Source organism: Chrysemys picta, chromosome 1, assembly GCF_011386835.1.
Source record: "Chrysemys picta bellii isolate R12L10 chromosome 1, ASM1138683v2, whole genome shotgun sequence".
NCBI classification, from domain to species: domain Eukaryota; kingdom Metazoa; phylum Chordata; order Testudines; family Emydidae; genus Chrysemys; species Chrysemys picta.
In genome coordinates, this window is record NC_088791.1 from 346,482,285 (window position 1) to 346,509,291 (window position 27,007).

General features: G+C 52.6%; 1 protein-coding gene across 6 annotated transcripts in view; it reads right to left on the reverse strand.

Annotated features, from left to right (window-relative positions):
* LOC101952224 (beta-arrestin-1) overlaps positions 1 to 27,007 on the reverse strand; it is a 173,398-nt gene that overhangs the window by 75,028 nt on the left and 71,363 nt on the right. For 4 of the 6 annotated variants that reach the window (XM_065596405.1, XM_065596424.1, XM_065596403.1 and 1 more), the window contains one exon: positions 3,714 to 3,744. In XM_065596405.1, coding sequence (XP_065452477.1) covers positions 3,714 to 3,744 — 31 coding nt within the window. Of the gene's footprint in view, positions 1 to 3,713; positions 3,745 to 4,592; positions 4,729 to 27,007 lie in introns of those variants that run through there. The other 2 variants (XM_065596420.1, XM_065596413.1) reach the window with 2 other exon arrangements.

A 27,007-nucleotide genomic window follows, 5' to 3' on the forward strand; every position in this document is an offset into this window, starting at 1 on the left:
CCTCCTGGCAGAGGCTCTACTTGGTAGGTCAGCTGGCTATCCCCTCTACCAGTCTCCTAGCCAATTCCTCCTCCTTCCCAGGGATTGCCTGCAGAGCGTTCCGCTCTCTGAAAACATCCGCTCAATGTTCAGCATCAGTCAAAAAAAGCTAACCAAATGTTAGGAACCACTGGATAGATAATAAGACAGAAAATATCATAAATCCATGGTACATATGCCAGCACCTTGAATACTGTGTGCAGAGCTGGTCGCCTCATCTCAAAAAAGCTATATTAGAATTGGAAAAGATACAGAGAAGGGCAACGACAATGATGAGGGGTATGAAACAGCTTCCATATGAGGAGAGATTAAAAAGACCGGGACTGTTCAGCTTGGAAAAGAAAGAGACGACTAAGGGGGGATATGATAGAGGTCGATAAAATCATGACTGGTGCAGAGAAAGTAAATAAGGAAGTGTTATTTACTCCTTCGCATAACATAAGAACTCAGGGTCACCCAATGAAATTAATAGGCAGCAGGTTTAAAAATAAACCAAAGGAAGTATTTCTTCAGACAACGCACAGTCAACCCATGGAACTCGTTGCCAGAGGATGTTGTGAAGGCCAAAACTATAACAGGGTTCAAAAAAGAACTAGATACATTCAAGGAGGGTAGGTCCATCAATGGCTACTAGCCAGGATGGGCAGGCATGGTGTCCCTAGCCTCTGTTTGCCAGAAGCTGGGACTGGACGATAGGGGATGGATCATTTGGTGATGACCAGTTCTGTTCATTCCCTCTGGGACACCTGGCATTGGCCACTGTCAGAAGACAGGATACTGGGCTAGGTGGACCTTTGGTCTGACCTAGGATGGCCATTCTTACATCCTAATGTTCCCTGCAGTCTGTCTCCCAGACAGCTCTCACCTGCCCCTTTCCTTGCCCCTCCAGTCTGTGCTCTCAGGCGGCTCTGACTCATCATGTCTCTTCCCTCTAGGCTCCAGCTGCCCTTTTAAGCCCAGTTGGGGGCAAGCTGACCAGTCACATGTGCAATGGCTTCCTCCCACCCTCCTGTCCCAGTTTACTAATAAGTCCCCTTCTCAATCACCAACAGATTTCTCCCCTTGCATCCAGCATTTTAATCTCTTTTTGCGACAAACAGGTTCCTTAACTGAGCAGCCTGCTGCAAAATACTGTGACAAACCTGTGGTATTAGCAGCATGTAGGATGGGCACCAAGTCTGCTCAAAGGCCACAGTGTCACTGTGACGAGGACAGAGACCCTCCAGCTCCACTAGCACAGGCCCCCGACCTTGGGGAAAGTCTCCATGAGCAGTACGGTTCTTATGACACACAGAGCAGTCTTAATTCCATCCAGCAGGGGGAAGTGGTACTGATACACACTAATCCATTCATCCCAAAACCTAGTCTAGTGGGCCCGCTTGCTGTTTCGAGTTTCATTTCAGATTTCCTAATTTTCCCAGCAAAGTGAGATCATCTCACCACCAGGGAGAGGCAAATCTACAGTTTGTTTCGTTTTCAGGCAAGGTAAACACTCTTCCTCCCAATGGTAGATAAAACCTCAATCCTGGATTGACCAATCAGATGCCATGTCATCCTCCCTGCAGAATTCTGGGTAACTGACTGACAAACAGACCCAGCTGGTCTCACTTTGCAAGTCTCCACTCTCAGCAAGAATGCGCCTTTTTAGGACAGGGAAACCGCCCAGGGAGCTACAGAGAAGTTTCTTAATCCCCTGTCAACTGCAGGGGAACAGATCTGTTCCCTGATTCATTTGCGGCTGAATAGAGATGGAGCTTTAACAAAGCCCTGGATGTGAATTAAAAGCCAGATTTTCATTTTGCAGATTGATGGCGCTTTACATTGGGCCAAAACAAATCCCCTGCTCTAGACACTCCTGAACTTTGACTGTTTGCCGACTTACAATTTTATCTTGAGTTATGACATTCCTGGATTCATGGGATTGCATGACAATTTCAGCTCATTCTTTTTTTAAAACAAGTTTCTTCCCCTCTGGCTGCAGAGAAGAGCTTGAAAACATGACCCAAGCACCCTGTGACACCCAGGCACCCCAATATTCACCAGTCATGTAATTAGGATATGTTTTATACAAAGTCTGCCTTGTGAGGTGTCATTCTAAAAGTCTTGATCTGCTAGACATTAATATCTCGTTGGATTGAATGTGCTATCGTCGTATGTGATGTTTTGAAGTTTGGCTATGTAAGTGTTACGGAAACATACTGTGAGGTTGAAAACACCCACAAGCAGCCTTTCCGGCGCAACAGTAAAAAGGCCAAACAACGTTAATGGCTTATTGAGGAAATTCACAAAAGCACAAGGATTACCTCAGGAACTGTGTACAATAGAAACCTCTCAGAGATAGCACTGCACAATGGGAACTGTTTGACCCAGGCCACAGCAACAGAGCTTTCCAGCCAGTGGGAAGGAGATACAAAAGGGGGACAATGACATCATGATGGTACTTCATTCTCCCTACAACACCACACCTGGAAACACCTGAGGAATAAAGACTGACCAGGGGGGAGTACTGGTCCCAGGCTAAGGGATTGCTAGCCTGAGTATGAAAACCTGGGAAAGCCAAGGCAGCTTGTGCCTTAAGAATCTGCCAGCCTGTTAAAAACACTCAGGGTGAGAATTTGTTACTTTATATCTTACCTATTTAGTATATTAAGTTTAAATTGCATTCTGTTTATTTGCTAGGTAATCCGCTTTGATCTGTTTGCTATCCCTTATAATCACTTAAAATCTATCTTTTGTAGTTAATAACTTGTTTTTGTTTTGTCTAAAACCAGTGGGTGGAAATCATAACTGGGGGGGCAGAACACTGTTGCATCTCTCTCTCCACATTGAGGGAGGAGGTGACTTTCATGAGCTTATGCCGTACAGTTTCCTGTGAAGTGCAAGACGGTATAATTTTGGGTTTACACTTGGGGGGGGGGTGCCTTAGGAAGTGGGAGGTGCCTTAGCTGAGCCTTCCCATGCAGAGCTGATCTCAGCACCTGTGTGTGTAGCTGCAGCTGGGTGTATCCCTACCTGTGTGCTGGTGAAAGTGTGAGACCAGGAGCGTGTCTGCAGCTTGTCACAGCATTACAGGGTGAGTGGAAGCCCAGGCTGGTGGGTCAGGGGGCTCAGTGGTACCCAAGTTCCAGGCAGCACCCCGAGGGGGGGGAACCCATCACAAAACCCTTATAGCTCAGAAACCAAAGGCAAATAAAAAAGAACTCAAAATGCATTATTTAAAAAACCCTCATTATTTTTACACCAATCTCAAGATTTTTTTGGACCCAACTCATGAGACTTGAACACCCGGGGCTGGCAAGACTGTATCCAGATCTGAATGTTGCAGTGTGAGGCAGGGGCCATTGCTTCCCAGGTCTTCCAAGAACCATCTAGCAGACGCTTGGGTAGCATAAAATGAAGAGCAAAGTTCCCTATTGTGGGACAAAGCACTGTACATTTTGCAGTTTAAAAATGCCTTATTGGCCAGGTGACTTACTTCCGCATTCCCTTCACTAAGCCTCGTGCACACATTTCACAGCACATTCAGACACTGTCACATCATGGCCACAAAAGGGGCCCTCGAATTTTGACAGGACACGCTTGAAAAAAAGGCTTTTGACACACACACACACACACACACACACACACACACTCCTGGCTTTCAAAACCCAAAGATACAAGGATGATGGACTCACCTTTCCATTGGGACTCGCTTTCTTAAATACTCTGCAAAACAAGGAAGGGAAAGATTTGTTAGCAACAAGAGAAGAGAGATTTTGAAACCAGGGTGAACTTCACAGGGGCATGCAGCCGTACTGGCATAGCTAAACCGGGGGAGCCAAAACGCAATATAGGCAAGCCCGGGGCTTATTTAGGCATCTATATATACGGATTTTGATATAATCTGTCTGTCTACCCCGTGCTTAACCCTGTAGTACCAGAGTCCCTAAAGTTTGCTCGAAGCTCTGATCAGCATTAGCTGATCTTTTAACTCCTTCTCCAAACTGGACAAAACCCAGTGGAGTGCAGCCATCACTCAAGCAAGCCACGCACTGAAATCAGCGGCAGCGTGACTGTGAGTCTGTTTAAAGCCAGCGGTCGTCTCAAGGGTGGGGATGGGAGCAGAGACTGAATTCTGGCAGCACATTTTGCAGCTAACACTCACTATTTCGAGCTAACTAACAGGAGGCAGCAAGGTCTAGCAGAAGGGGTGCCAGGCTAGAGCTGGGGACACTCATGTTATATTGCCAGCTCTGTGTGACCTTGGGCATATCGCTCCCCCTGTGCCTCAGTTTCCCTGTGTCTAAGGGTAGCCCCTCCTCTGGCAGACTCCAGCACCCCAAGGATGCCTGCCTCTGTCCCCTTTAGTCACCCACGCAAAGGAATACTGTCTCTCTCAGCAGAAAATTCAAATCCTTTTATTCACAAAGTGCCACAGCCAGCAGACCCCTTACAGAAAAATCAGCTCTTCCCCAAGGAAAACCCGGCACAACACTGCAGCGCTTCACTGTGTAACCCCTCTGCCCCACTTCCTTTAGCTCCTCTGCCAGCGCCCCGCTCTCCACGCCTCCTACCTGAGACTTCCAGGACCCATGTCTCCCCGTGAGCCTTCTCCTGCAGCCCACTCCCAGGCCTCCTCACTGGAGGGTCCTACCCCTGCTCTGGGGGATCCCCCTCCAGAGTCCATCCCTTGCTTCTAGGCCTAGCTTGCATTTGCCAAACTGGTTCTTCCCCTCATTCCCTGGGGCCCACTGCATGAGCCTTCCTGCGACATTCATTCAATCCTTCCCTGCTCAGTTTGTTTTCACACAGCTCTCCTTTATACAGGCCTGGTGCCTTCTCTCAACCCCAGCTGGGAGACAGCTGGCCAGCCACTAGTGCAGTGGGCCCTGCTCCCTCTTAAAGGGGCCTGTCACCAGTGAGAGAGCCCCAATCTCAGTCGGGGCCTGGATAGGGTGACCAGATTTCATAGAATATCAGGGATGGAAGGGACCTCAGGAGGTATCTAGTCCAAGCCCCTGCTCAAAGCAGGACCAATCCCCAGACAGATTTTTGCCCCAAATCCCTAAATGGCCCCCTCAAGGATTGAACTCACAACCCTGGGTTTAGCAGGCCAATGCTCAAACCTCTGAGCTATCCCTCCCCTCCACAAGCAGGATGCCATGCGGGGCTGTCCTGAGCCGCTTGGTGTTGCAGCTCACCTGAGACATCCTGCACCCTGCATGGGGCTGTACCACGCCACTTGGCTTTGCTGCTCACCTGAGCCTCGTGCCCCGGACTGACTGCTGAGTCCCACGGCGCCTGGCACTGGGGCTGTCCACCTGAGCCCCATGCCACCCTGGGCTGACCGCCCAAGCCCTGTGCTGCCTGGGACTGGGGTTGGGGCTGACTACCTGAGCCCTGCGCTGCCCCGGGCTGATCGCCCGAGCCCGGCACCGCCCAGCGCCTTGTGTCGCCACTGGCCTCCCCAAACATTCCTCCACGCCCCCCTAAGGGGGCTCAACCCACTGGACATTTGTTCCCTTTGCTCTTGCCAACTGATCAGAGCAACTTGCAACAGGCAAGAACAAACGGGACAAAGGCCCATTTTTGCCCCCCCCAAAAGTCAGCATGTCCAGGACGGGGCTTAAAAAAGGGGAGTGTCCTAGCAAAAATGGGATGTTTGGTCACCCTAGGCCTGTCGCATTAGAAAGCATTCTCTGCAAAGCTGATGCTCTGTGATGCGGCTGCTCCATTTGTTCTGGAGTTGCTAGAAACCAGGGGGCATTGAGGGAGGAAGTCTGGGCTGAGAGCTGCCTCCCTGGTGGATACGTTAGCATCATGCAGCTGAGGAAGGTGACAATCCCTCGGCAGAGGCAGCAGCCGTGCAAGCTCACTTGACTGCCAGGTGCTTGGCAATGGACCCCGTGTTGCCGCTGCACGTCCACATCCCGGCTGCCGTCAGAAAGTCAAACGCTGGGGGTTTCTTTAAGGAGGTTGGTGAAGTGATAATTGTGCCGAGCTGGGAGAGAGGATCTGCTACTGCAACTCGGGAATAATTCCCTGCGTCCTCCTCAGTAGGACTGCTGCAGGAAATGTCACTCGAGAGCGTCTGTCTGGCTAGACTCATCGCCCAGGGACCCCAGCGCCTCCCACAGAGTAACCACAGAGCAGCTCCGCCATGGTCACCCAGCGTCAGGAGCAGAGCTGGGAGAGAACACAGGCAGCCTGACTCCAGGAAGCTGTGCACTAATCCAACGCCCATTGAAGCCAAAGGGAGTCGGTCCCTTGATTTAAACGGACGTTTACGTCCAGTCCATGGATAGAGGTGGGGTAAAATCACCTGGGACCCCCTACGGGGCTAGCGTCCATTGCACCCAGCTCAGCCTGCTTAGAATATCTGCACCTAGACAGACGGGAAAGGAATCTGGTGTCTCTTGAATCTGTCCGAGTTCTCTGAGCACAGGGAATAAAGGAGATTAGTTATGGCTGATATCGCTTATTTGGACGTTGAAGAAGCCTTTGGAAAGTCCCTCACGAGGGGCTATTAGGGAAACTAACAGGCCGAGAGGTGAAGTGTCGCCCTGGCTTCACGACGGGCTAAGAGACAGGAAACAAAGATCTGGGGTCAAATGGTCAGTTTTCATCATGGCTAAAGGGAGCAGCTGCCACAAGGCTCCATGCGAGGGCTGGTGTTAGCGTAATTCTTCAGGCTTTAGAAGAGGGAGAGAACGGGGCCAGGGGACGTGTGCAGATGACACAAAGTCACTGAGGTTCATCAGGGCTAGAGAAGACAGAGAGGAACGTTGGAGGGACCTAGCAGAGGTAGGGGGATGGGCACCGTGATGGCGGTGTCGGCAAATGCAAAGCGAGGGGCCTTGGGAGGAACAATTTGAGATTGTGGCATACGTCGCTGGGATCTGACATAACTGTAACCAGTTGGGGGACAAACCCGGAGAGCCTCTCTCCATCTGTGCTATGCTACCTAGATGTACCAGGGTCAGTTCTGGTCACCCTATCTCCAAAAAGATGGAGCAGAAAGACGGGGGCAGCTTGTGAGAATAATTAGAGAGGCCTGGTGAGAAACCCACAGCCGGAGAGACTGAAAAGATTGGCCCTGTGTAGCTGAGAAGCCGAAGGAGAGGAGGCATGATAAGGTATAGGACACACACTGACTGGTGCAGAGAAGGGCAATCAGCCGCTCCTATTTACCCTTTCATAATGCAAGAGTAACCCACGCGTGAGTTTGTTACAAGTCACCCTCTGTGCCTGATCCACAGAGGTTATAAATTGTGACAGCCCATAACTGGGGAACCTCGGCTCTGGAAGTGCCTGATTCCGTGTCCGGGGTGTCAGCCCAGGGACCAGCCACTGCACAAGCACCAGCAGACGTTAACACTCATAAATAACTATTCGCTGCCCACTGCGGGGATTTGGACTCTGGCACCTTCCGCTGCAGTATGTGGTACTGGCCATGCTCCGAGACAGGCTGCTGGATTCGGTGGGGCGTTGGTCTGATCCAGCCTGGCAGCTCCTGGGAGCTGAGACGATCTGCCAGGACTTCCACAGGCTGTGTCACAATATCGCCCGTGAGCTCTTACTATGATTCATTGTCTGGAACAGCACGTCGGATTCCCAGTCGGGGGCCAGGACCCCGTCGGTGCCGTACGGATTATCCCAAAGAGTTTTCTCTCCAAGTAATCTCCGTAACAATGGGTAAACATGCCAAGGAGTGTACAGGGCCCCAAGTCCCGCGGCCTTCTTGCCTTGGGCTAGGCAGGGCTTGCGATTTGCTCTTTCATCTCCATTGGATCCAATATCCCCAAACCGTTTTAACAGAAGCCGGGTTAGACGAAGACCAGGTCAGCCAGCCCAAGACGGGATCTCTGTGTTAGAAAAACGTCTGCCCTTTACGGGGGGCACTCACAGCACTGCGGGAACTTTGGCTGAGATTCTGAAAGGGACGGAAGGATTTAGGCACCCGCTGGAATTCAATGGGAGTTGGCCACCTACTTCCCTTCCAGGAGGTTCCCCATGTCACAGGATGCCACGGAGGCAGGGAGTGAACTGACAGGCCCAGGGTCCGTGCCAAGTCACCGCTCAAGGGAATAAGAGCTCGTTTGCTCTTGGTCCACCACAGTTGATGGGACGCAGCCCTATGTCCCCTGTTTGAAAGGGGAGGTTGTCGCATTAATCAGGACACTCTCTGGGAGACCTGCCTTTTCTTGTCTCACACCCGACACAACACGACCTCTACGCAGCACAATACATTGCCTCTGAACTTGCCTTTGTGTGTCAATTTCACCAACTCTCCCTCCCCTTTCCGAGGCCTCCTGGGCAGCTCTTGCCCACCTAATCCACCCTTCCGAAAAGATTCCTAGACTCAGCCACTGGGAGGCAGCGTGATTCAGTGGGGTGGGCTCTGGCCTGGGAGTCAGGGACCTGGGTTTTAGTCCCAGCTCTGCCACGGGGTGAGCACGGGCAAGCCACTTCCCGTCTCAGTTTCCCCTCCCACCGTTTGTGTTGGCTATATAGATACAGAGCTTGTCTCTCTGTGGGTTTATGCAACACCCAGCATGATGGAGTCCCCATCTGAGTCAGGGCCTCTGCTGTAATGCTAATAAACAACCCCAGCAGGGGAGAGAGAAGCTGACAAGCCGAAACCCAAACCGAGTCTTGCTTTATTGATTGAGCAGCAGCTAAATGCTTTGTGTCGAAGCTTTTCCCAGCTCTAAGAAGTGTCAACATCTCGGTGACCCCAGGCTCCCCTGCCCAGCGTTACATCTTCAGCTCTTGTTCTCCCAAAGGGGCTGGGTGCCGGATTCCCCTCAGATGTTGGGGGTTATTGTTTGCACACCGTGCAGCTGGAGAGAGGTTCTTTGTGCTTCTGTTCCGCTCCCCATTCGCTACACAGCAGCAGCAGCAGCTTCACAGTTGCTCAGAGAATCGCGGCATAATTGGAACGCTACTTCCCTTCCCTTTCACGTCCCTGCCAGCTGCTCTGTCATTTCAAAGGCAGTGCAGTGACATCTGCGCTCTCCATTTCACTGCTGGAGGGTGGCATCTTCCCCTCCATCCTAAGGCAAAGGCATGTGGGGTCAGGGTGTATTACTGCAGTGACCGTGTAGCCTAGTGGTCAGAACACAGGAGCAGGGCTCAGGATTCCTGGGTTCTAGTCCTCGCTCTGGCGCGCTCTGTGACTGCACATCACTTGGTGTCTCCACGCTTCAGGTTCCCCCAGCTACGAAGCGGGTGTACCAGACCCTCGCAAGGGGACTGGGAAGCTTAGTTCATTAATACTTCCAGAGCTTTGTGATTCTGGGGGGAAAGCCACCCCGGGAAGCTCAGAGCCATTGAAAAAGAAAGAGGTTCTCTGTGCAGGTGTGTGGTATCAGCCCCTCAGCCAAGCTGTCTCCTTCGTCAAAGCGAGCGCTGGCCAGTTTATGGCGCTGTGTATCCTCTGGGCTTCGAGGGCAAAGGCAGCAGCCTGCAGGCGTGAACCGGCAAGAGGCAGCAGCGGGAGGGTCCGTGCTCATTGTTCTGGCCCAGCAACAGCTGCGAGAAAGGCAAGTGGGGACGCTGGGGATGCACCTCTGGCTCCCTGCGCGTTCTGGCCAATCTGCCAGACTCCTTGGGGCGGGGGGGGCATCTTGGCAGATAACCAGCGAGGTGCCAACCCAGGCCAGCGCCTCTGCTCCCAGCTCATTGGGGGCACCTCTGCAGTCGGGTCCCAGGGAAGCAGAGAGCTCGCTGTGCACATGCAGGGAAGTGGAGCAGGCGGGCACAGGCCGGGAAATGAAGCACACACACAGGTGAATCCAAACCCAGAACACGGAGACGCTGACACAGGGAAAATCACTGCTCATACAGAGGCACTACACAGACACACCCAGAAAGATGCATGCCCACCTGAGCACCAAAACCACAGCCGCACGTGCCCACAAACACAGAGAGATAGCCCAGCCCTCTACAGCCTTGCTTTGCTCAGTCATAGAATCATAGAAGATTAGGGTTGGAAGGGACCTCAGGAGGTATCTAGTCCAACTCCCTGCTCAAAGCAGGACCAACCCCAACTAAATCATCCCAGCCAGGGCTTTGTCAAGCCTGACCTTAAAAACCTCTAAGGATGGAGATTCCACCACCTCCCTAGGTAACGCATTCCAGTGCTTCATCACCCTCCTAGTGAAATAGTGTTTCCTAATATCCAACCTAAACCTCCCCCACTGCAACTTGAGACCATTGTTCCTTGTTCTGTCATCTGCCACCACTGAGAACAGCCTAGATCCATCCTCTTTGGAACCCCCCTTCAGGTAGTTGAAAGCAGCTATCAAATCCCCCCTCATTCTTCTCTTCCGCAGACTAAGTAACTCCAGTTCCCTCAGCCTCTCCTCACAAGTCCTGTGCTCCAGCCCCCTGATCATTTTCAGTCTCAGCCCCGCCCCCCCGCTCGGTGTCATGTCCTGAGGACAGCGAAGCATTTCCAGCTCCTCCCTGGCCTGCCGTACCCAGAGTTGGCGGCGCCCCTCTCCTTCGCAGCAACTGACCCAGTTTGCTGCGTCACAAGCAATTAGCTACACAGCTCCTTCCCCGGAGAGAGCGCGGAGCTAGCGCCAGGCCTTTGCACACCACATGCGCCCGCTTGCCAGCATTCCCTACGGCCCAGCGAGCAGCCTGAGCTCCCATCACCTTCGCAGGGAGCACCCAGCTCCTAGTAACCTCTGGTTGCGGCAGTGACTGACTCTAATCAGCGCTATTTTGCTCCCCGTTAGAAGGCTCCCCAAACCACTGAACTACCCTAATCCAAGCCCACCAATCCGGGGCAGAGTGCGACCGTCTCCGTTTCGTCCCACGAGGTGCCGTGCAGATCGCACTGACAGTCACGGTCCAGAAGCTTTACAATCCCACCTGCCCGGGCGAATTCCAGGGGCAGGCACGGAGTCCGTGCACAGAAAGAACCAACCGGCAGGACGAGCTGGTGTGTACAGCAACCAGGTCCGGAGGGAGTACTGAAAAATACGGCCCATGTATGCCATGTTCCCCTCTAGCGGCTAGTCTGCACAGAGGATAACAGCCACCTACTGCTGCCAGCTAATGGAGTTTCTTCTTTAAGTTCAGGTAACAGTGGGGTGTGCGCTGGGGATTTAAATGGCGCTGAAATGCAACCTGAGCCGGCATTAAAAGGCAGTTCCCAGCACAACGCAGGAAAGTTTGCACTCTGCAGCGCCCAGGGACTGGTGGTCTCTGACCGGGAGCACTACAGGAATGGGCCCGTGGGGACTAACAGGGGAGCTGGTCAGAGATGACCCAGTGCTGTAGATCTTTAATTAGCAGCTCTGATTCCATTAGCACCTGCCCCGGCCTACCCATTATTCATCTCAAACCGGCCCCCGGCGTGTTTTACAGCCCGCCCCAGGCAAAGGAGATGAAAACGCGTTCCGTTTTCCTGGAAAGGCTCATATTTTAGTCATGCCTCCATGAATTTTTCATTGCCACCCTCCTCCTTTTCCCCCTCCCCCCTTCGGGAAGATAGGACGGATTTCAATTCGGCGCAATGTGGCCTCGACAGAAGTCAAGGCGTGACTGAGGGCGCGTGCCCGCCTCGCGGCTCTGGCCGGGGAGCGGACAGGAAAGGAAACCGAGCCGCTGCAAAGGCGTCTGCAGCGCCGGTTCCCAGGGGAACACGGGGCGCTGATGTTGTAATGGCGGCCCTAGCTGTCTTCTGCCATTTCCTGTCTACGGGCCAATTAAGGGCAGCGTTTTACAATGGAAATGGCCCTGGAAACAAAGAAATCCTGAGCTGCCAAGGCAGAATTCAGAGGCCTGCTGGGTCCAACCCAGATCTAAGCTCGCTCAGGGCATCAGGGGGGTCACTATGCGGCTGGGTCAGCTCACGCTGCTGCATGTGCCAGCAAGTCCGACCAGGTTCCAGAGCCACTTACAATCTTGGAGCAGAGGGGGGGCTTGGCAAGAGAGGGGAGCACACACGGGGGTCGCGACCAACACCCGCGATTCAGCAGAGGTTTTTAGGCTCCTGCTGACAACGTTCACAATGTTTCCTTGCAGCGACATGCCGGGGCAAGTGGGATGAGTCCTGGGAGCTGCGGATCAGACTCAGCGCTCGCTTTGGGCCATACGTGCCCCCCCCGAGGCATGCTCCCCTGCGAGTCCCTCCCCCTTGATGTTCAGCGTACACTTTCCCTGGACTCATCCCATCACTCCTAGCGAACCCCCCCCCTAAGCCAAATCGCCATCACTTAACTTCCTCTCGCCCACGTTATACACGTAGGGCAACATTCTGCCCCCTGCGACCCCAGCGTACGTGCTCTGATCGCCACGGGTCCGCACCAGTACCACGGAGCCCACGGCACTTAGCTCCTGTCATCTTTTCCCCTGCTCAGTTCTGCTGCTCATTTCTGAACAGTTTCCAGTTCCTGGCTCCCTCGCTCCCAACCTGCCCAGAACTGAACCGTCACCCCAGGTGCTGTTCCTGTCCGGACGCAGCTCACTCCCCACCGGGCCTATCTGCTGCTGTTTGGCTTTGCTCGCCCTGGTTGTATCTGTGGCACGTTCACCCCACTATCTCAGCCTCACACCTTCCCGGGAGACTCCCACCGACTTCCTCTGCCTTCACCTGGCTTCCCCCAGGTGCATTAGCCTGCATTTCTCCTCATGCCAATCTCTGTTCAGTAGTTTCTAACCTCTCCCACCCCCTTTGGCTTCTTTCTCCGTCCTGGTGTTTGCAGCTCCTCACAAGTCAGTGTCAGCTGCACACGGACATGCTCTTTACTCCCTTTTCCAGATCACTCATGGCAATGGTAAATAAGACCAAACCCAACCCTGATCCCTGAGTTATGTGCCAGCAGGCAACTCCCCCAAACAGATACCACTGATATTTAGCATTACACTTTGGCCCAGATCCGTGGCTGCATGGGAGCGGTGTTCAGCACAGCTTAGAGAGCTGGGGGGCGGGAGGGGGCAGGGAGAAGGGTAGACTTATGCTATCTTTGCATCTGTCAGTCCTGGGTCCAACCAGTTACCCAAGTGATCTCTGGCATAAAGCGGAGCAGCCTCAAGGTTGCTCTACTTTGCACAAGCTGCCAGTGGCTCCAAAAGGGCATAGAGACACCTCTTCCATGCCCCCTATTCCTGGGGCTGGTCGTGGAGGTGGGGTAGGAGCTGCTTCAGTAGTTCTATACCACCTGGAGATTTTCACACCCACGGGATCTCCTCCCCGGTCCAGGAAAGCAGCGCAGCAGGACAAGATCTGCCTCTCCATTTATAGCACTGAAGCCAGTTTTCAATCCACCAACCAGTGTTTCTCCCCAAATCAATTCAAATTAATTCACCAAGGGAGATCGTGAGAGACATGGTAACACTATGTTGGGTCTGCTACTTCCCGCCTTCACTCGCTCATTGGGCAATTCGCCCCGAGACACGACACGGGTTCACGTGGCCCCGGTGCTTAGCGCTCATGCTGCTGTTACCCTTTGGCTAGTTAGTGATTCTTCCTCGTATTTGGGCCGTTCCTTTGCTAGGGACAGACCCACAGCGTGGAAACAACCAGGGTCCCTCTGCTTCCTTCCTCCAGAAGCCATTGCCCATTTGCCCTTCTACGCAGCTGTCTGATCTCCCCCTCCCGCTCGGAAGTACCGTCAGAGGAGCAGTAAGACCTTGAGCAAATTGCCTCTGAGATGGTGCAGCTGTGATGGATGGAGGCTGAGACAGAGCCATGTTGGCTTCGGGAACTGCACTGAGACCCAGAGCAATGTCAGCAGAACCAAGTAAACCTAGGCCAGCCCTGACAGGTGTTCGACCTGTTGTTAAAAACCTCCCGTGACGGGGATCGCAGCCCCCTCGGGAATCAGTGCCAATGCATAACTCTCCTTCGAGCTGGACACTTTTTCCCTAATACCTAAAACTCCCTTTTGGCCTCTACGGAGCCAGGCTGTGCTGAGCTGGAGATGGAAGCCATCTGGAGCTGAGCTAATCCCGAAGTATGCAGCGCAAACAGCTGCCGTGGGGCTAATGCTCCTGGTGTTACGGTCCAGTTCCTAGTTCCTCCTCCCGCTGACGCACTTAGATGATCTTGCGGTTAAGACCCCTGGGACTGGGAGGTGTGGGTTCAATTCCTGGCTCTACCACTGACTCGCTGCAGCACTACAGCTCCGTGCCTCAGTTTACCCAGTGGTGTAATAGACACAACAATACTCCTTTGTAGGTTTAGAGCACAGGCTCTTCAGGACAGATTCTCCCTTACTGCATGAGTCCAGCACAATGGGGCCCTGATCTCAGTCAGGCCCTCTAGGCGTGTCCCTCCCGACTGACCCCTGCCAGCAGAGGACCAACCAGCAGGTCGGGGAAGGTGCCGCTTAACTCTGTTCATATGGCCCTAGCCTTAGAGCCACCAAACCTAGAGTCAGAAACCCAGGTCCCTGGAGCCCTGCTCAGGCAGTGACTGAGGGCTCGCAAGCTGTAGCACCCAGCTCAGCTTCTGGTCCTCCCCTACTCAACTGCCTGTTCCTGTTTACAGAGCCCGGCCCCTCCCTGACTGCCCCAGGTGCCTCTGGCTGTGTGCACCAGGCTGTCCCCAAAAGGGGCAGAACACCCCGTGCTGTAGCACCAATGATAACGTCTGCCCTGACCACACAGGGCTGACTGATCTGTCCCAGCATGCACTGGGCCGAGCATAAAACCGGGGATGGGTTTGCAGGGGTGGTAGGCGGCGGTGGGTCTGGCGGTCTCTTCCTGGCTGTTCCACAGTCCCGGCCAGGAACCTGGAGGGGATATTGCTGAGTTAGGAGCGGACCACGCTCTGACGCCCGAAGGCAGCCAGCCTCATTCGTAGGCACCGTGCACTGGAGTCATGCAGACCTCACAGGCAAAGCCGAACGCAAACCCAGCTCCCGATTTATTGCACAGTCAAGACAGTCCTCACCACACGATCACGGCCTCCGGCAGATAACAGAGGTCTGGCAGGGTGTAATGACCCCCCGCAATAAAGCTTTTCCCATAAATCTCCCCTACTGAAAGGTGCCACCTTCCAGTTATTAATCTAACCCTGGCCTAGGAGGCCCCACCAAGCTACTACATTACATTAATGGACTGGGAATGGCACCATCTCTCTCTTCTCTGCTTTATGTGATCATAAATCTCCAATGCTTTCTCCACGCAGCAGCAGCTAATGAGTCGGATCGGAGGAGCCAAGGGGCCAACCTTTCTTCAGCACTAACCGTTCAGCGGAGGGTCGTGGAGGGATAGAAATAGCCAGGCCCTGCTGAAAAATAAAGGATGCCTACGACTCGTGAGAGCTCAGCAGCCTGGGGATCAAAGGGTTAAAACCACAGGCCGGGTGAAAGGAAGGGCCCATCGATCCAATAGAGCACTAGCAGGCAACGCTTAGCAAACAGGGCACGACCTGCTCCCAGCATTCCTGCTACAAGCTGGCACACACACAAACCCTCCCCTACGCTCAAGCGGGGAGGGGAAGGTGTAGATTTCAGGATCTCCCACTCCAGAGATGCTGGCGCCTGGTGCTCGAGCTGTCTTAGCGCTCGTGGCCTGGGTGGGCCTCCACTCACCAGAGGGCAATATAGTGCTACGCTGGAGCAGGTCGGATATCCCAGCCAGTAGAGAAAACGCTGGTAGTTCAATTCCCTTCTCTGCCACAGACTTCATGTGTGACCGTGGGCATGTCACTTAGCCATTCCGTGCCTCAGTTCCCCATCTGTGCAATGGTGATAACAGCCCTGCCCTGCCCCCTGGGGTGTGTGAGGCTAAAGATTGTGAGGTGCTCAGATGCTCTGGTGATGGAGGCCAGGTAAGTACCAAAGACAGGTCCCCCTGGCGGACCCTGTTCAGTGAGAGATCGAGTGCTTGCAGTTCTCTCTGGGCCCGGTTCTGCAAGGCGCTGAGCACTTGCAGCTCTTGCTGACTTCCCTGCGAGCGCAGGGTGCTCAGCGGGCCGCAGGGTCCCGTTATATGGCACACTCCCTCTGGTGGAGAGTCCAACCCAATTTACGGCTCAAAGTGATCCAGGGGGTGGGAGGGTCGGAAGGATCCATGGAAGATTCACCCACCTCTGAGGACCAGGTTAGAGGGGTGCAGGGTCACAAGGGTCTGGCTCTGCTGTTCTGTGAGTGCTTTGCAGGTGAGTTGGTACGTTCTCCGCTCACAAAGGGCAAAGCGGGCAGTGTAATGTAATCAAGTCAAACCCCATTCACAGCAGATTTGCTCCAGCCACTGCCAAGCAAGAAGGGCCAGGACAGATCACCGGTCGGCTCCGTCATGCTGAGACGCTGTGGCACTTGGCCAGGGACGGCGCTCAAAAAGTCAAGTAGCAATTAGGTGCAGCGTGAAAAGCTGCAGCGAGGAGTTAGGGGAATGAGAATGGACAGGGCTGCAGGGCAGAGTTGAATGGAGCCGCATGCCACGACCATCCACAACACCGTCTGCCAGCCACGGGATGTCTACTCCACTTGACAGAAACTGTGCATCTTCCTCAACCTCTGTTCACTTGCCCCCAGATCCTCCTTCCCCATGACATCCAGCCTCAGACGTGTGCGCTCAGGAGCGGATTACAAACCCCGCCTTGTTGTGCTCAAAGAGCTCAATCTATTTAGCTTAACAAAGAGAAGGGGGGACTCGATTACAGTCTAAGGATCTACACGGGGCACAAATATTTAATAAGGGACTCGTCAGTCCAGCAGAGACAGATCGAACACGGTCCAATGGCTGGAAGTGGAAGCGAGACTGGAAATAAAGTGCAAATTTTTAATGGCGAGAGTAATTAGCCGCTGGAACAATTTACCAGAGGTCGTGGTGGATTCTCCATCACTGAGAATTTTTAAATCAAGACTGGCTGGTTTTCTAGAAGCTCTGCTCTAGGAGTTATTTGGGGACAGGTCTCCAGCCGGTGCTATGCCGGGGGTCCGACTGGATGATCACAACGGTCCCTTCTGGCCTTGAAATCGATGAATCGATGATCTCTACCTATCCTCTCTCGTCTGTTTCCTGCTCAACCATCTGATTTCCATTGTCGCCCCTTCTGGAGCTTTCCTGGCACACACATCTGTGCAGTGCCTAGCACAACGGGGCCCTGGTTTCTAGCGGTGATGCTGAGAGGAGAGGAAGAATTGAGAATACTGCACCAGATCTTCAGCTGGTGAAAAGCATCATAGTCAATTGACTTTAATAGAGCTACGATGATTTACACTAACTGAGGATCCAGCCCTCGGTTTTCTCTGTCTCTCTCACTCCCTTGCTATCGCTCCCAGTAACATACGAATCCATAGAGCTCCCACCACCACATGCCATCAGCAGGGAATGCACCTGGCATCTCCATCACTGAAAAGCACAGCCGCCCATCACTTGAGCAACCCCTATATGCTGTGCAAACAGCCACTAGAGGGGGACATTCCACACCTAACCAGCCTGTTACACAAATGGCAACTGTTTAGCCAAATGGCGCATCGGGCACCAGGGGTGTGATACAGAAGTGCCGGGAAGAGACTGAACTTTCCCTCCAAGCCCCAGTCACCTGACGCTGGAAAGGGTTACAAAGCATTGTACTCCGGTCACACAGCAGAGGTCAGCACCTCTAGACTCCGAGAGCTGCCATCACACAGTGGAGTGGTTAACTACGGGGAGAAGATTCCGGATTCCTGGTTTCAGTTCCCAATTCTGCCTCACACATTCTGTACGATCGTGGGCAAGTCAATTAGATTCTCTGTGCCTCATATGTAAATGGTGCTCCTGATATTTACCCACTTCATGGCGGGGTGGGAGGGATGGGAAGGGTATTGATATTTGGACGCTGCTTTGAGGTCCTCAGACGAAAGATGCTGAATGGAGAAAACAGTCTCATGACGGCATCCAACCCAGTTTTAATTGGCAGTAAAATGATCGCCTAGCGCTGGTCTGAGACATTTCAACAGGACCGTATTCCATCAGAATAAGCAGTTCCATTGGAATTGAAACACTTTGTGAAATAGGGTCAGTCTTGCTAGAATTTCATTCTGGAAGAAAACCAGAAAAACGTTCCAACAATGTCAAAATGCCCCATTTACAGCACGGCTGAGAGGGATCTGGGAGTTACAGTGGATCACCTCTCAGATATGAGTCAACAAGGTGATGCTGTTGCAAAAAAATACCAATTTCATCCTGGGCTGTGTTAACAGGCGTGTGGTATGTAAGACTCAGGAGGTAACTGTCCTGCTTTACTCAGCATTGGTGAGGCCTCAGCTGGAGTTCTGTGTCCAGTTCCGGTGTTGTGGAAAATCGACCACATGATTGATTTTGGATCAGATCAGCCTGCGGCACCTTTATTGATTACAAGCGTGCAGGGGGGGAACAGCTCTCAGTAGCTGCTCCCCGCTTCAAGGAACATGCAAGCCTTTTAAAGCTTAAATTACACATACTTCTGTATTAATTACCTTATTTGGAATACATTGCAAAATTTAATACAGGTCAAAAGCGAAAAGAAACAATCATCTCCCTTGTTTGGCTTTTCCTGTTATTGTTATTCCCAATTTCGTTCTTTTGCGGTTTGACTTTTCTAACGCTTCCATTGTGGTTATATTTAACAAGCTTGGCTATGGCTAATTGTGTTTGGGGACTTTCCACCTCGCCTCCTCATGCCCCCTATACACAGAAAGCCATTGTTCTGTTTTGGGGACTTTCCACTTTTCCTCCTCATGCCCCTTGCACACAAAAGCAAGCTCCGCTAATACTTCAGGCCTACCAACTTGACCAAAGATCTAAAGGCCCTCTGTAAATTTTCCTCTACACTGGGTACCACACTTAAGAAAAGATGTTGACAAATTGGAGCGAGTCCGGAGGAGAGCAACGAAAATGATAAAAAGTTGAGAAAACCTGAGCTGTGAGGAAAGGTTAAAAAGACTGAGGGGGACCTGAGAACAGTTTTCAGATCTGTTCAGGTTTGTTATCAACAGGACTGATCTATTGTTCTGCATTTCTGCTAAAGGTAGGGCAAGAAGTCATGGGCTTAAGCGATGGCATGGAATATTTAGGTTAGATGTTAGGAAAAACTTACTAACCCTTAGGGCAGTTAAGCTCTGGAACAGGCGTCCGAGGGAGGTTGTGGAATCCCGTCACTGGAGGTGTTAAGATCAGGCTGGACAAACCCCTGTCAGGGCAGGTCTAGGTGTACTTGGCCTTGCCTCAGCGCAGGGGGCTGGACTCGACGACATTTCAAGCCCGACAGTTCTCAGATTCTGTGTCAATGGAGTCATGCCGGCGCAGCAGGGCCGGGGCTGGCCAAGGGGAGCTTTGCAGGATTGGATAAGAACGGGCGGCAGTGGGAGCCTGCTGCTGCCGAACGGGCCTTGCGAATCAAAGCGCTGCCCTGGGATGATCCTGACCTTTTTAATATTCCTCCTTATTCTATTATCTCCCTTTCTTCGGCTTGCTGCACAGGCTGAGCTGAGCTGGCACCAGGAGCAGTGGGAGGCGAGATGGTTAGCCAGGGCTGCTGAAAGGCTCAAAAAGATCCCCAAGGCCTGTGAGACAGTCTGACGGGAGCTCAGGCGTTAGCCACCTCTCCTGACAATGGCGGAAATGGGAGCTCAGAGGATATTAATCCACCTGTGCTCTGTCCTGCCTGTCACCCCGCATCTTGGATATCAGCTGTAACTGTGCAATTAAATTAGGCACTAATTAGGCATGGGAGGTAGTAAAGGCCCCGGGTTGAGAGCCAGGAGATCACAGGATACTTCCCTATGTCCAGGAATCTGATTTGGCGGAAAAGAAGGGTGGTGCTTCTCCCAACTCCACCCAATTGTGCTGCCAAAATGAAAGATCGCTCTCAGTAGACTGTGCAGATCTGCCGATTACGACAGTCTCTCTCGGGCATGCTTTGATCAGCAGCTAAAGGATTAACAATAATGACATATGAGTTATCCTTCGGCACTACCAGAACCAACAACCCATTGCAACGAGCAGGACCAGTTCCCACCTCTCATTTCAGGCTCTCGGCAGACTCAGGCAGACATCGGCTTAGCATTCGAAGGCTCTCTTTGCCGCCACAACGCCCCGAGAAACATTCTGAAATGAAAGCTGAGATTCTGGAGCAACAGATGCAGCCAAGAGAGAAAAAGCACAGCCCAGCCAGGCCGCTCAGCTGGAGTCCTGCCTGCTGGAGAGGGATCGAGAGGCTAAACTCCCGCACCTATGTACAGCGCGTTGAGATCCTGCGACGCAATGACTCTATGGGTGCAAAGGAAGAGTAACAGGACACCAGCCAGGCCCTGCAGGGGGCGTGTAGATGTCTTCAGGGTTCTCTCTAACCTGCAGCTCAGGAAGGTTGGATCACTGAGATCCCCCCCCACACACACACACACACCAGGCCCAACGACTGAAATGAGACCAAAGTATTACAGGCTTCAGGAGACTAAACCACAGTTTGCCCCAGTGCCTGAGGCCCCTGCAATCCAGCCCGTCAAGCTAAATGTGCTGTTTTGGGGGCCTCCCATGAACTCAGGGCTCCAGCTGACAATTTCTCCCCACCTCTTGTCAGCCCTGCCTGGGCTAGCAGAGATTTGGTTAAGTGAGATGCCCAGAAGGGGGCTCTGATTTCTCCCATCAAGCCAGATAAGGTGTTTACAATGAGACACTGAGTCAGCTTCAGCTAGGCCCAAATCTGCCTGGTAAGCACTCCCCAAGCAGCCCAGGGGAAGAGGGTGTGTGTGAAATCAGAGCTTAAATTAAGGCTCCACCAATAAACCGTGTATTAATATTCATCACGATTAATAGACCCAGCCACAGCCTTGAATAACTCATTGCATGGCGTGTGGTCCGAGGCGTTGGCCACACTGGCCGAGCACAGGATGCTGGAGTGCGATCACAAAGCCGCACCGGCCTTCAGCACCACTGTAGGCCTGAGCCCTGTTCTCGGCTCACGCTGCCATTCCTGGGACCTTCCCTAATTCAGCGCTGCAGGGCACCCGGCGCCGGCTGCTGTTTAACGGCACAGAGCCCATCAAAGCCACCAGGGAACAGTCTGTAGGGAATGATGTTGCATTAGCTGGGATTGGATGGGCCAGTAGAATTGTGCATCTCTAGGGCCTCCGATCCTCCACACAGGTTGCACATCACTCCCTCCTCCCGCCCATTCTGTGCCGCATGGAGCTGATAGGTTACATTCCTCTTCTCCCAAACCAGATCCCTGTTCTTGCTCAGGGACTCAGCGGGGCAGGGCTGCCTGGTGGAGAGGACTCCATCGTAGGAGTCAATAGACTTGGGGTCTGTCCGTCTCAAGGCCCAAATTGCTTTGAAATATCTGGCCGGGACAAACGTCTGAGCCGTCGCAGAGCAAGGGGTAAGGAAATGACGGACAGGACGACGGCTGGGTTGGTTTGCTCTGCTGTTTCTCTTTCCCCGAAGAACCATCCCGAAATATAGTTCCCCGCTTAGCTAGAGGAGAGGCAGAAATACAGAACGCTCCTAATCCACGGGTCGTGGGGAGCGTCGGCAAAGTCCAATTTAGATTTCTACGCTGGACTGTCGATAAACGAGTCTGCTCCCGATGGAGTCATGCCACCCTGTAAATTGTGGTCAAGCAGCTCAGCATCCCTCCCGGCTGCCGAGATTGGATTCACGTCCGTCTGCCTTTGCAGGGAGCTGTAATGGAAAGCTGTGTCAAGAGCCCGGAATGCTTTGTTGATTTAGCACTGGTGTAGCTTGTTGGGGTTCTTTCCCCGCCCCCCTGTTCTCAAATGAATCGGAGAGCTCCTCGGAGCCTTTTATTTAGTGTTCCAGAGAACATTACCCCGGCTTAAAAAACTCTGCAAACAAACGGAGCCTTAATTTAGAAATGCACTAAGTCAAGGCCCAGGAGACGGGCTTGCTGGTTAAAGCACAGAACAAGGACTCCTGAGAATTGAGTTCGGCCACAATCTGAACCGGGCAATTCTCTTAACATCTGTGTCTCATTTTCCCTGCCTTCCCCACCCACTTCTTCAATCACAAATGATGACGCTTACTGCCAGGATTGCTGGGGGACACTCCCTGGCCTGGGCTATGCAGGAGGCCAGACTGAATGATCCTGATGAGACCAGGATCTGACCTTAAAAAAAAAAAATCTCTGAATCTAAAAACCTGCTGTCACATGGGGATTGTGCTTCCTGCCTCTGGCTTGTCTGTTTAGATTGTAAGTTCTCTGGGACAGGGACCGCCTCGCATTATGTGTATGTGCAGCACTGTGAGGCCCTGATCCTGGCTGGGACCGAGCCGTGTTACCATTAGTACACAAGGTTTGGAAAAGGACAAGGCAGGTGAGACAAAGCAGCCCCAGGAAGGAAGGAGGCCGGGGTAACGATAGCAGAACATGTGTTAGCTCGGACGAGCCCCATGCGCCATTCACAGGCTGTGACGGTGCTGTCCCTGGGAGCCAGCTGAGGTCACTCAATCAGGGTGAACTGCAAACAAAACGGGGCAGACAAACCCCAAACACTGGTGGATGTTCCAATACTTAGATTTACCAAGCCAGCAAAAAACAGCTTCTATAGTACCTCACTGGTTACTCAGAAGTCCAAACAACGCAGTTCCCCTAAAGTACCCAGCCTCGGGCCTCCGCCCAGACACACCTGTCAGATATGATGATGATTACTGAAAATCTTATCTCATCATATAAAAGAAAAGGTTCTTCCAATCCCAAAGGATCAGCCACATACCCACGTCCAATTATAACTTAGATCTTACCCAAAATACACGCTTATAGCCAATTCTTATTAACTAAGCTAAAATTTATTAAAAAAGAAAAGAGAGCGAGTGTTGGTTAAAAGATCAATATACAGACAGACTTGAATTCAATTCTTGAGGTTCAGATACATAGCAGAGGTGAGCTTGTAGTTGCCAAAAGTCCCTTTAGAAATAGTCCGGGAGGTTATAGTCCAATGTCCATATTCAGGGTGACTCCAGTCAGTGACTGGGGATCTCAATCCTTGTGGCTTAAGGTTTCCCCCTCTTGAAACCCAAAGCAGATCTGAGATGAAGCAGGATCGTGTCCCAAGGTTTTTATACATTTCCAGCAGCCTTTTGGCCTGAGAAAACAACAGGCTCAACTTTCCTTCTTCTAAACATCCTGGCAATTAGCACAGGGTAATTTATCCATTAAACGGTTCAGATACAGGTTACCACAACCTTCAAAGAGATATAGAGACAATAATACTATTTCCCTCGAGTATCATCATAAATGTTAATATTCCTTCTTTGATCTTTGAATTAAAGCTGTAGCAATAGACAAGACTTGTTTGCTGACATCACAAGCCCTGAGCAAACATCTCCCCGTCTACCTCTAACAATACAGACTTACTGTTCAAAGCTCTATTCATTTACCTATCTTCCTAACCAGTCTAGTTCGGCCATAGGTCAGGTCAGTCGGTGAGTTAATTAACTCTTTCTGGCCCTGTCATCTTTCAATGAGCTACTATATTACACTCATAACGTCACACGGGCGTAGTGAGCCGATGGGTAGCGGGAACAGCAGCAAATCGCAATGCAGCACCAGCCTAGCCCATGTAAAGAGGCTGGATGCTGTAGGCTGTACCCTACAGCTCGCAGAACTCCATTGGGATAGTACCCATATCTCCTGCTCCAACAGCATAGCCCCCTCCCTCCACTTGAGGGAAAGGAGAATCTCTATTAGCTGTATAGGGCCTATGACACTTTTCTCCACCCAAACAGGCTTTTCTATTACACTGCCCACCACAGCTGCCAAGCACCTCATAGCCGTTAAATAATTTTTTCCTCGCTCCCCTTTGAGGTAAGGGGCTACTATTATTTTTATTTCACAGAGGGGGAAAGTGAGGCACAGAGGGATCAGGTCACAACAGAGCAGGGAGAACAGAGCACACGGCCCTTCTTCTTCCCAGCTGAGATAGTCCAACCCATCCAGGGAAGGCGGCGAGGCACAAATGCTGCAATATCCTAGATCCAGAAGCCGCTAAGATAGTTGTATTTTGTCCATGGGAGCTTTGGGAAGACTCTAACAGCAGCCCTTCTTCTGTGGCTAAGAAGGGGCAAAATGTCCAGCATGCACTGCGGGCCGGGATGACTGAAGAGATTTATTATTACTACTACCAATAATTATCGGCATTACCGTCATGCGTAGGAGCCTTAGTCATGAACCAGCCCCCTGTTGTGTGAGGTGCTGTACGGACACAGAACACAGAGACAGCCCCGGCCGCTCATTGTACAGATGGGGAACTCAAGCACTGGGTAGGTTAAGTGACTTGCCCCAGGTCACACAAGATATCTGTGGCGGAGCTAGGAATTGAACTCAGGCATCCTGAGTCTTGGTCCCTAGCCACTAGATCATCCTCCTTACCCTGTCACTTCCTTCCCCTCTTGATTTATATGGTCTGTCCTTTTCCTTTTCAGGTAAGAAAAACAATTCTCCTGCCACGAATGGATGGAAGACCCTCAGCAAAGCACTAGTTTAAGGAGTGAACACAGGGGTAACTTGGAGAACAGGGTACTCCTGCAAAGAGCTCGGCAGAACAGCTCCCCCCAGATGGTCTGGGCCAGGCTCGGGGGCGATGTGAACGGTGGTGGTGGGAGGCCATACAACACACATAAAGAGATCAGAAAGTAGCTGTGTGACTTGCACCGATCGGGGTATCAGTGGGGTACACCACAATTGTATCTGGCATGCAGAGGGATGGGAGGGGGTTGACACATGAAAAGCAGCTAACAGGTCAAAATAAAGCAGCCCCAACTCCTACTTGGTCTTCAGCCCTGTCCATCCTGCGGGGGGAGAATTCTCCCTTCCAATGTAGTCCGTGTGCGCCTCCATAAATTGGTGCAGCTGGCAGTGATCAGGACGTGGACGGTCGTGCCTTGTGGCTGGAGCAGGAGTTAGGCAGCCTAGTGGTCAGAGCAGGAATTGGCGCCCAGGGTCAGAAACAGAGTCAGAGGCCAGATGTCCATGTTAGAGGCCAGGAATTGGCGCCCAGGGTCAGAAACAGAGTCAGAGGCCAGATGTCCATGTCAGAGGCCAGGAATTGGAGCCCAGGGTCACAACCGGCTTACCTGGATTGAGGCAAGGTGGGGGCCAAGGCAGGGGCAGGCTGGGGCTTGGCACAGCTCCTACAGGAGAGGGAGCTAGAGTATATTCTGGCTCCTGCATCATCAGAGATTGACGTACACCAGGGAATCCAGCATGGTATTCAGAGCAGCAGAGGGTCACCATGACCCACTAGACCCTACCCAAAAGGCTTAGGTAGGGAAGAGACTCAATATCCCAGATAGCCCCCTCATAGCATAGCAGGGCATTGCCACACATTTGCCTCAGTTTCCCCTTGGTCTTCTGTGACTGTTTTGTATGAATCGTGTGTGTGCCTCAGTTTCCCCTATGTGTTGCATGATTAACCAGGAGGTGAGACAAAGGTATTGATCTACAACTGATGGCTGGGGGGAGCCCACCCTCTGCAAGAAGCCAGCGGGCTGCGACAAGTTGGAGAACAAAGAGTCGAGGTGGAGGCCAGGTGACCCTGTTTGTCCGGAAGGAGGAACAAAGGATGGAGGAGGGGCACATGGGCATGACTGAATGTCGGCTGTTGGAAGCACATCTCGCTGTCCTGTTCTGGGGTCGGGGGGAGAGCCAGGACTTTGGGCTCTGGGGTTGACCCAGGTGAACTTTGCTGTACTTTCTTGTTTTCGGAGCTAACAAAGAACGTGCCTACGCTGTGCTCCAGACAACCAATGAACCCGGCTGTTTTACACTGCTGTCTGAGTCACTGCTGGCGGTGGAAGCTGGGGGTGCATGACTCCCCTTGGGGGGGTGGTAAAGCCTCCCCCGGGCTCCGATTCAGGCAGCCTCACTACGAGGGGCTCGTGGCGTGAAACAGGGGTGCTGAAGGCTCTGAGGTCGGTCCCAGGAGGTGCTGAAGCCAAGGAGACGTACCCTAGTGAGGGTGTGAGCTGAGGGGGTCCCGCTGAAGGGGGTCCTGCCTGGGTTTGATTCAGAGTTGCTGCAGAGCACCGAGCCTGTGCCCTGGTGACATCCTCCAGCCCAGCCCCTCACAAGAGCCCAGCAGGATATCTCAGTGCAAAGCGAACAAAATGCAGCGTCTCTGCCCCAGTCTCCAGCCGGGCCCAGCCTCTCCCTCCCGAGGGATCTGTTGTCTCTCCTCTAATCTCAGACACTCTTCTGCCCACCCTGCGAGCTCAGCTTTCGCCCTTCCTGGGCGACTTCCCACCTCTCTCCTCAGCCCCGCCTGCTCCTGCTCCCTTCGCTTTCCTGGGCAGCCCCTGCCAGGCCTTCCTGCCTGGCATCTCCCACTCGCCTCTCCCTGCCTTGTGCTGTCCTCAGAGCCACCCAGCCCGTCTCCAGCCAGCCCACCCTTCTGCCCGACTTTCCTCCTTTTAAACCCCACCCCCTCCACGGGTATGGTGGGGCGGGGCTAACCGAACACCGCTGATTGGCCCCAGGCCTATTCCTGGCCTTTAAAGGGGCAGGCCGTGCTGTTCCGAGGGCCTTGTGCCAGCTCTCAGCACAGGACAGTGAAATAGACTGAGTTGGCACAAAGCCCATACCCCACTCAAGCCGTTGTGGTGCATTTAAATGGGACTTAATGGGTGCAGCCCTCTGCCCGGGGTGAATTTCACCCTCTGAAGAAGAGCCTTCAAGTTTCAAGGTATCAGCTGCCAGGAAGGTGGTTTCTGACCCCTGCTGCATTGCCTGTGGTAGGGTTAATCTCCATTTCTGCTGGTGTCATGGGAAGTCGGCACCAAAAGACCATTGCGAGGAGGGGGAGATCGGATCCCGGACTGACATTAACTGAACTAGCCAGGAGCATAGCAAGGCTTATGGTGAAAGAGGCCCCTTGACTTTGTTTAAGGAGGTTTAGATCAGTCCAGCGGCGATTTCCTTAGGGGTCCATGTGGGTTAAAGAAAAGGCACCCGCTGCATGAAGTAGTCTGAGGACGGGCATGAAAACATGCTCGTGAGCAAAGTGTAACAGGGATCCCATGATGACAGGTCCTTATCGTG